Raw genomic sequence first — 7,769 nt, forward strand, 5'->3', positions numbered from 1 at the left:
TACGCCGTCGGCCATGAACGCAACACCTAAAACCTGAAATCAGATCACGGATTGTAAACTGTGACGCCATCAGGTTTTTAGGCCACCGACTAAAACGATAGGATTATTTTTCTAATGTAGGTTTTGATTGCCTCAATTAGGTTTTTGGGGGAATCTATGAAAAATCGCGCTGTTTTTAATGCCTACAGGCGAAAAAAAAAAGAATCATCTATATCATTATTGCAGTAGAAGTGAAAGGCCTCGGGCTTGGACGAAAACGTGAAGCTTATTTGAGCGAGTAGGAGCCTGCTGCTGCTGCTGCTGCTGCTGCTGCTGCTGCAGGCCTACACGCGTTTCTGCTCAAAGCAAACAGCACAGCGAGCCCATGGCTTTACCCTGAACGAGAAATGGAATTGAATGTAGGCCTATGCGTCGCGCATCTCATGGCTGTTTTTTATGAACTTCTGTCAGTCCAGAGGCGTTTGAATAAATGACAAAATTGCGACTAAACGCGGCGACCTATTCTCCCATAGGCCCCAACTGTCTGTCATTTCAGACTCAGCGGCAAATTCTATCGATTTACTTAATGGTTTTTTTTCTCTCCGGAGGTGCATATATACACGAACCCCAGCCACATACCAAAGCATTTATAACTTAAGGTGTTTTGCAATGCCCGTCCCTAGACGAGCTTTTAAAAATAGCCCACCCATTGTTTTTTAATCGGGTCTATTTCTCTGTGCGCAGCCCGATGGATCAACCTGACACTGCTGTTTGAGCCTCTGCGCTGTTTATCCATCACACATCAGGTCTCTCTATATGGGCCCAATAAGCTTCAAAGCTGGGCCATGTACACCTTACATACACAGGACGATCTATTTTGTGCTAAATAATAATAATAATAATAATAACATAAAAGAAATAAAATGTTCACATGTTGAACCTTTTCAGTTACAGACCTGATCCCGCTCTCCTCTGAGACCGAGCCTGTATCTAAAAATTTAGACGCACAAACATGATAAAAAAAGGGAAGTGCTTTCTGGCCTAGCTGACCACCAAAGGGTTAACTAAAGTCATATTGTCTGTCAAATTATGTAAATTCAGTTTCACATTCAGACGTTCGTGAGGAAAAATAGGAGTGAGGGTTGCAGCCTGCAGCCTTCACCCTCAGAGCACCCCTCCTCTTTTTAATGCGAACCACCTCAAATTCAATTAAAGTAATACCACCATTGTTGCCCAGTCCAGGCACTCATGCATTTCGGTTTATTTTTGACTGTATTCACTGTTCACAAACGACACTCTGTGATGATACACGATACACAGCTCAGAAAATAAATGTAGAATCTACTGGAAACAGCAAACTACACAGATCTAACGCGGTAAGATTACATATGCACGACCATTCATTCAGTATTCTGCATATGGTCTTTATATTTCAGGAAGAAGAGAGAGAAAGTCTTTCTATCCTTCTGTTTTTCAAGAGTTTTCACTGTTGCCATTGTCGCTTCTGGTCCTTCACTGTGGAGAGAGAGAAAAATAACAATTCAAATACTGGGAAACTATCAGGTGAAGTCAGATATATGTGTATCATGGATTACACATGCAGAACATTTCAACATCATTCAGAGATATTGAGAACCAAAAAATATCAGAAGGACAAGATATTGACAGTGTGATAGTGTGAATCTTTATCAGTGTGATATTTTACAAAGAGTTCTTTTACAACTGGATTATCCAGATGGACACATTTGAAAAGAATTATTAAAGTGATATAAATTATTATAAATCTTCTTAAATTCATCCATATATTTAACCTGCTCCTAGAACCTTAACCTAATGTTTAAGCTCAGTTTTAGATTCTGATGAGATGATATTGGCAGGTTCTTATTCCTTCTTTATACAACAACCCCTGTGTCAGTTGTATTTTTCTTTTTGAAAACAGAAACATTTCAGTCTTAATAAGTGTTGATTTTTCCAGGGACAGTCAATCTTATCAGTGTTGATGTGACTCAAAACTACCCAAGATGTTAAATTAACTTTACCGTACTAGTGTATATGTAAAAAATATTACATGATATCTATCTATCTATCTATCTATCTATCTATCTATCTATCTATCTATCTCTATATATATATATGACATATTATACATATTACATTAGTTATGTATTATTATACATATTATATTAGTTATATTATATAAACTGTTAGACAGGTTTCTAAGGTTGTTGTTGCATTGAACAAAAATCACAAAATAAACGGGAAGAGGAGCAACACAACAGCAGTGAGACATTTCCAGGACACAAACCAATGATTCAGTATGAAAAGGAGAAAAAGGGGTTTCACTCTGTCATTTCGTAACATCTGACTGAAATGAAAACTGTTGATGACCTTTGTCATCATCTTCACACAGGGTATCCATAGTTCCGATCACAGCGGGGGGGGCAGTGAGGGTTCAACCAGCTCTCCAGGTTGGTCTCCTGGGCCCTCTGATCCAGAGCCTGCATGTGGAGCAGATGCTCCTGCATGGTTGAATAAGGGGGGAGGCAAAGACACATGAAAATGAATTGAAAGAAACAACAGAGGAAAGCGGATGAGCGTGGATACGGTTTGCTGCCCACATTTGCACAAAGTCAGAGCAAAACTCTGCTTATTCACGTCTATTTATTGAGCTGCAGCAACACAATCAAAGTAAAATTACAGAGATGAGTAAAGCTAAACATGGGGGAAACATGCTTGGACTTATGAATAATGATGAATGGCAGCATTGCAATACACAGCAAAATGAGCAATACAATGCACAAATGCATTGAGAAAGATTAGTTCGGTGTTGCTGCTGTTCTCACATTTTCCTCAGCTCATGAGAGAAATAGAGGAAATAGTGTCAAAGGCTGATCTGTCACATGCTATTCAACTAAATGAAATTAGGTGGTTCAGGTGGAAAGATTTCTATAGGTTGTCATCAGGGCTCTGCTGTGAGTTCGGAGGTGATCTCCAGCATGACACAGTTTGTTGTAAATGTACTTTCACAGCATGTAGAGAAACAAAATGTGCTCAGCTAAAATTCTTCTCAACTCCATAACGACCACGGTGCACAGATACTCAGAAACAGATATATAATTCATTTTAAATTATTATTTAAAATGAAATATAATTATGTCAAGTTTTATCTTTCAGAGCAGTTCCGTGGCCATTCAAGATCACTAAAGGAATTTTTATGTTTATCAAAAATGATTTTTACTTACTTATGTATTATCCATTTTGACTTTTGATCTGTCACGTTGCTTACTCTGATGATGAGTTTAATTTTTGTGTCAGCTGTCACTAATGTTTAATTTAGAATTATTAAGTAAGAAAAAAAAGAATGACAAATAAAATGATTAAATGTTTTTAAAATATACTGGAGTAAAGTGTAAATAATTATTTTGTTTTAACATTCACAACTAAGCAGCCCTCATTTTAGCATTTAGAAGCACTATATAAACACTTATACACACACCACAATATGCTACAACAGATGTAAGGACACTTTTAAGTGCTCATTTGTGAATTTATCAACAGTTCCTCAGCTCCTCATATAAAGCACTCCTGACTGTGTATGAACAGATAATGAATGTTTGATAACATAATATTACGTGTTCATAATCATGTCACTTTCATGGAATTTCAACACCATTATTATCAGTTTTAAAACCACCTGTACCTGTGTATAAACAGTCAAATGCTTTATAAAATACTATAAGATTTGTTCGCATATACACAAATATCATCGTGACTGCAGCAATATCTATCTGTGTTATTAAGCACCTGTTTATGCAACTGCAATTAATGCTTCGCATGAGAAAATATAATTGTTGACAACAAAATTAATAAATAAACACAATGTCTTTATATTTGTATATAGCTACAGTAGTGTGTTAAAAGCATTTGTTATCTGCTCATATAGTTCCTATAAATGCTGAAGAGAGGGTAGTAAACTAAAGCGTTAACCAGAAAGCTATAGATCTGAGAATGATCACTAGTAGCAGGTTAATCTCTGCCTTGTATAATGAATCTATGCTCTTTGCTCTGGATGAACCTTACCCTCATTGGCTCATCAGGGTAGCCGGCCTTCATTGGCCGGTCCTGCCTCTTGCTGCGGAGAAGCTGCTTAGCAAAGCTCTCTTTGATGATAGGGCTGGCATCTGAGGGAGGGAGGAAGATAAGGGTTTGACTGCAAAGAGATAAAGTGTTTATTCATATGTCTTGTGATACACACATTCAATTCTTCTGTGCGTGCTCGGGGAGATACAGATTCAGTAAAATGGATTCACTGCACATAAAAGAGATAAATGACTAATTTTGTTCAAGTCATGTAGATGTGAGTCAGTGTGTGTTGGCAGTTTCCTCTATTTTTACTTCCACTTTACAAGAACGTCAGGAGCTAAGATTGTCTGCTCTGAGTTTGACCTCTGCTTGAGTTATTTTGTTATTGTGATGAACATAACAGCTGTTTGCTTGCTGGCTGGGTATTGGCTAATCAGGATAACATTCCTCTGACTGAAAGCTGCCTTCAGACCCATGAATAAACCCCTCACCACTATCTGCTGCTGGTGGGCTGTGGCTGACCTGATCTGTTTAGCTAGTCCATGTGAGGCTGTTTATTCCTAACGCCAGCCCCGGGGGAGCTGCTCTCTCTCTCCCTCACGCACACACGCGCACACTGGCCTCTGCAGAGCGAGGGCACTCTGTCTCTGTCTCGCTCTCTCTGAACCCAGGCCTGTATTGGGAGGCAGGGTATTTGGTGGAAGGTAACAAAGTGCCCATTCATCCTCCTCACTCCCCAGGGAGTCAGCCCGTGCAGCACGTGACCCCAGCAGGCAGCCAGGCTGGCTCTCTCTTCCTCTGCTGCCAGAGGGAGCTGCTGTGGAAATGAACCCAGCTCTGTCAACACAAGGCCAGAGCTGCTGCTGCTGCTGCTGCTGCTGCTGCTGCTGCTGCTGCTGCTGCTGCTGCTGCAGCCCAGGCCCTCACAGCGACGTGGCAAAACACCTAACACAGTCTCCAGCTGTCTCATTAGGAAAGCTGGTTTTTGATTTTCAGAAAAAAGTGCTATTTGGGAAGATCTGTGCAGTTTCATCTTGTGTTTGATGCAAGAGCGCATGCAGAATACAATCTGTTATACATGGAAATGCATTGGCTGTAAGATGTAACACTGGTGCAAAACAATAGTTGCAAAATGCAGCAATCATTGAAGTGAAGAAGTCATGATACACCATTTCTCTCTTAATTCAGCGACTATGGTCTAATGTAGTCATGCAAAAAAGAAAGACACTAAATTCATGCAAAATTAGCTTAAATGAGACCACACAATGACCTCCATTATTCACTATTCTTCTCTGTCCTTTTCTGATCTGATGGGCCTGCGTGCACTGACTCATTCTCTGTCACAAAACCAGGGTGCAGAAAAGCATGAAAGGCTATTCATTTGATTAAAATTTCCCCCCTTGATTCGTCGTTACAGCTGCTCTCCTCAAATCCCTGAGAGTTTCTTACCTGTGCAAAAAGTCAGTAGGACCAGGCAGAGCAGAAACACCACCAGCTTCTTCATCTTCTACACTTGTTTTCCCTGTCTGAGCCGTCTCTGCTCTGAGGTCCTGACCAGAGTCCAGTGGGGGTGAAGGGAAAAATTCTCCTCCTACCTCCTCCTGCATGTCACCCACAAACTATCACATACCTACTCATGTTACCCAGGAGATATTGAAAATAAATGGTTATCAGTGGTAATACACCGTCTTACATAGAAATATGATTGATATACATCCATATTAAACATTTTAAAGTTGAAAAATGAGGATTAAATTAAAAAGCACCTACTGCGAGGTCTATGGAGGCAGGTAGCACTCTGTCCACTAGATGGCAGTGCACACACAGTCATTCAGAAACCATAACCGTTTCAGTAAGTGAGGTGGTGAGCACTTTTATGAAAAAGTGTCCTATTATGAGCAAAAAACTACAGCTTAAATAAAAAATTTTAAAAAATCAAAGGATTCACCTGTTTCAGCAGGGAAATATATCTCTCTGTCCCTCGTTACTTCAAAGGCCTGCTGTTTGCATGTTAAACCTTGTCTCGGGTTAGAATTAGGTTTAAATTTAGGACCAGGACCGGGATAAGGTTTAGGGTTGGAATAAAGGCTGGGGTTAGGCATTTAGTTGTGATGTTTAGGGTTAGGGGTGATGGACTGCATTGTCAGTAGGGGTCCTCTCAAGCATAGAAAGACAAGCATGTGTGTTGTATTTATCTGCTGTGGTTGTTACATTAACTTTTCAATTTCAATTGATAAAACCACACACACAGTTTTGTTAAACAACACAATAAACTAAATGCTTTGATAAATCTAAAGGGAAATTCCACCTATTTTATGCAGGAAGTTCAGTTTACTTGTCTAAAGGGGTAGCCTACTGCTCATCCTGTGAAAACAGCTTCGGGAGCTTTTTTTCTGAGAAAATAGCCCTGATGATGTCATCAGGGTTATCTTGAATTGTTGACTTACTGACTACAAATGTTTAACAGGAAATCTGTGTTCCAAACTGGGGGTGTAGCTTTTAAAAGATGTGGATGCTGACCAGGCAGGCACAAAAGGGAGAGACCGAATTCCAGCATATGTTATTGTTTGCTGCTTCGATCTTGACCATTAAAATCTGCCTAAGTGCTCCAGCTTCATGGGACTACAACAGTATTTTGCTGAATTACCCCTATGACACTTTTAACAATTAAAACACTACTGGTGAGTAGGTTACCACACTAGCAGCCAAACTCTACAACGACCTTTACTCATTTTAAAATATCAATATTATTTTGATATCAGGGTTTCTTTGTTTGATTAAACATTTCCCTGCCAAAATTATTTCATCTCATGATTTATTTATGCATTTCAAAAACGGATTGGCGGGCTGCCAGTGACATCCGAGGGAAGACGTCATTGCGCGTCATTCTTTCCGTTTCCGCTTTTCCTATCCCTAGTGGATTAAACACGTGTCTCCAGCACCATGCGGATTTTAATAATCATTTTTTGCTTTGATTAATTCCTGAGGCATAGAAAGCTTTTGTTCCCTCGTGTGATTATTGAGGTCGCGATGCAGCTCACCGCGCATGCGTGCTGTGGAGGAGCAGCGCGCACATCAAACGCTCAAGATCAGAGATGATATAAAAAGTGTGATTTAGCCTGCGAGTACTTCCGTGTTCGCTGACCACGTTTGGGCCCCTTGCCTTTTGCTCCTCAGAGAGAAAGTAACCACCAGCAGTTGCTGACCATGTTAAACAAATACCCTTGACAAGGTGTAAGTGCATTTGCCCTTGAAGCAGTGGTGGAAAGTAACTTATACAGTTACTAAAGTTATAGTTACTGTACTTAAGTATAATTTTGATGTACTTGTATTTCAATTTCATGCTGCTTTAAACTTCTGCTGCACAACATGTCAGAGGGAATATTGCACATTTTACAAAGTTATCAAATTATCCAGTTTTCTTCTCTTCTGCCCCCTTAATGATCTCATGACCCCTCAGATTTATCTTGTGATGCTTTTAATGGGTCCGACCTCTAGGATGGGAACCACTGGACCAAACCACCTATCTTTGGTTTAGACTAACTGCACCTCAACATGCCACAACAATACATTTCTGCTTACAAACTAACACATCAGTAATAAAATAAAATATATAATAATATTTCAGTCACAAGGGACATTTTACTGCAAAACAAATAGGCCTTTTACTTGTGATTTTTGTATTGTACATTTTGTATCTAATATTT

The 7,769-nt window shown here is 39.7% G+C and overlaps 1 protein-coding gene across 1 annotated transcript; it reads right to left on the minus strand.

Annotated features, from left to right (window-relative positions):
- Positions 1-1,205: 1,205 nt before the first annotated feature.
- cunh17orf67 (chromosome unknown C17orf67 homolog) lies at positions 1,206-5,670 on the minus strand. The gene is made up of 4 exons (XM_071504776.1): positions 5,512-5,670; positions 4,060-4,160; positions 2,368-2,498; positions 1,206-1,494 (listed from the first exon to the last, which is right to left on the minus strand). Exons 1-3 carry the CDS (start codon positions 5,564-5,566, stop codon positions 2,382-2,384), a joined length of 273 nt encoding a protein of 90 aa, XP_071360877.1. The 5' UTR covers positions 5,567-5,670; the 3' UTR covers positions 1,206-1,494; positions 2,368-2,381.
- Between the last annotated feature and the right edge of the window lie 2,099 nt (positions 5,671-7,769).

This window comes from Trachinotus anak, unplaced genomic scaffold (genome assembly GCF_046630095.1).
Source record: "Trachinotus anak isolate AG129_WGS33_773 ecotype Australia unplaced genomic scaffold, CSIRO_AGI_Tana_v1 ptg000019l, whole genome shotgun sequence".
NCBI lineage: Eukaryota > Metazoa > Chordata > Actinopteri > Carangiformes > Carangidae > Trachinotus > Trachinotus anak.

Excerpts from the sequence above, each read along its gene's own strand:
- cunh17orf67 (XM_071504776.1), bottom strand. The coding sequence starts at position 5,566 with ATGAAGAAGCTGGTGGTGTTTCTGCTCTGCCTGGTCCTACTGACTTTT. Across the intron at positions 4,161-5,511 it reads CCTACTGACTTTTTGCACAG|ATGCCAGCCCTATCATCAAA; the intron begins GTAAGAAACTCT and ends TCCCTCCCTCAG. Across the intron at positions 2,499-4,059 it reads ACCCTGATGAGCCAATGAGG|GAGCATCTGCTCCACATGCA; the intron begins GTAAGGTTCATC and ends TCAACCATGCAG.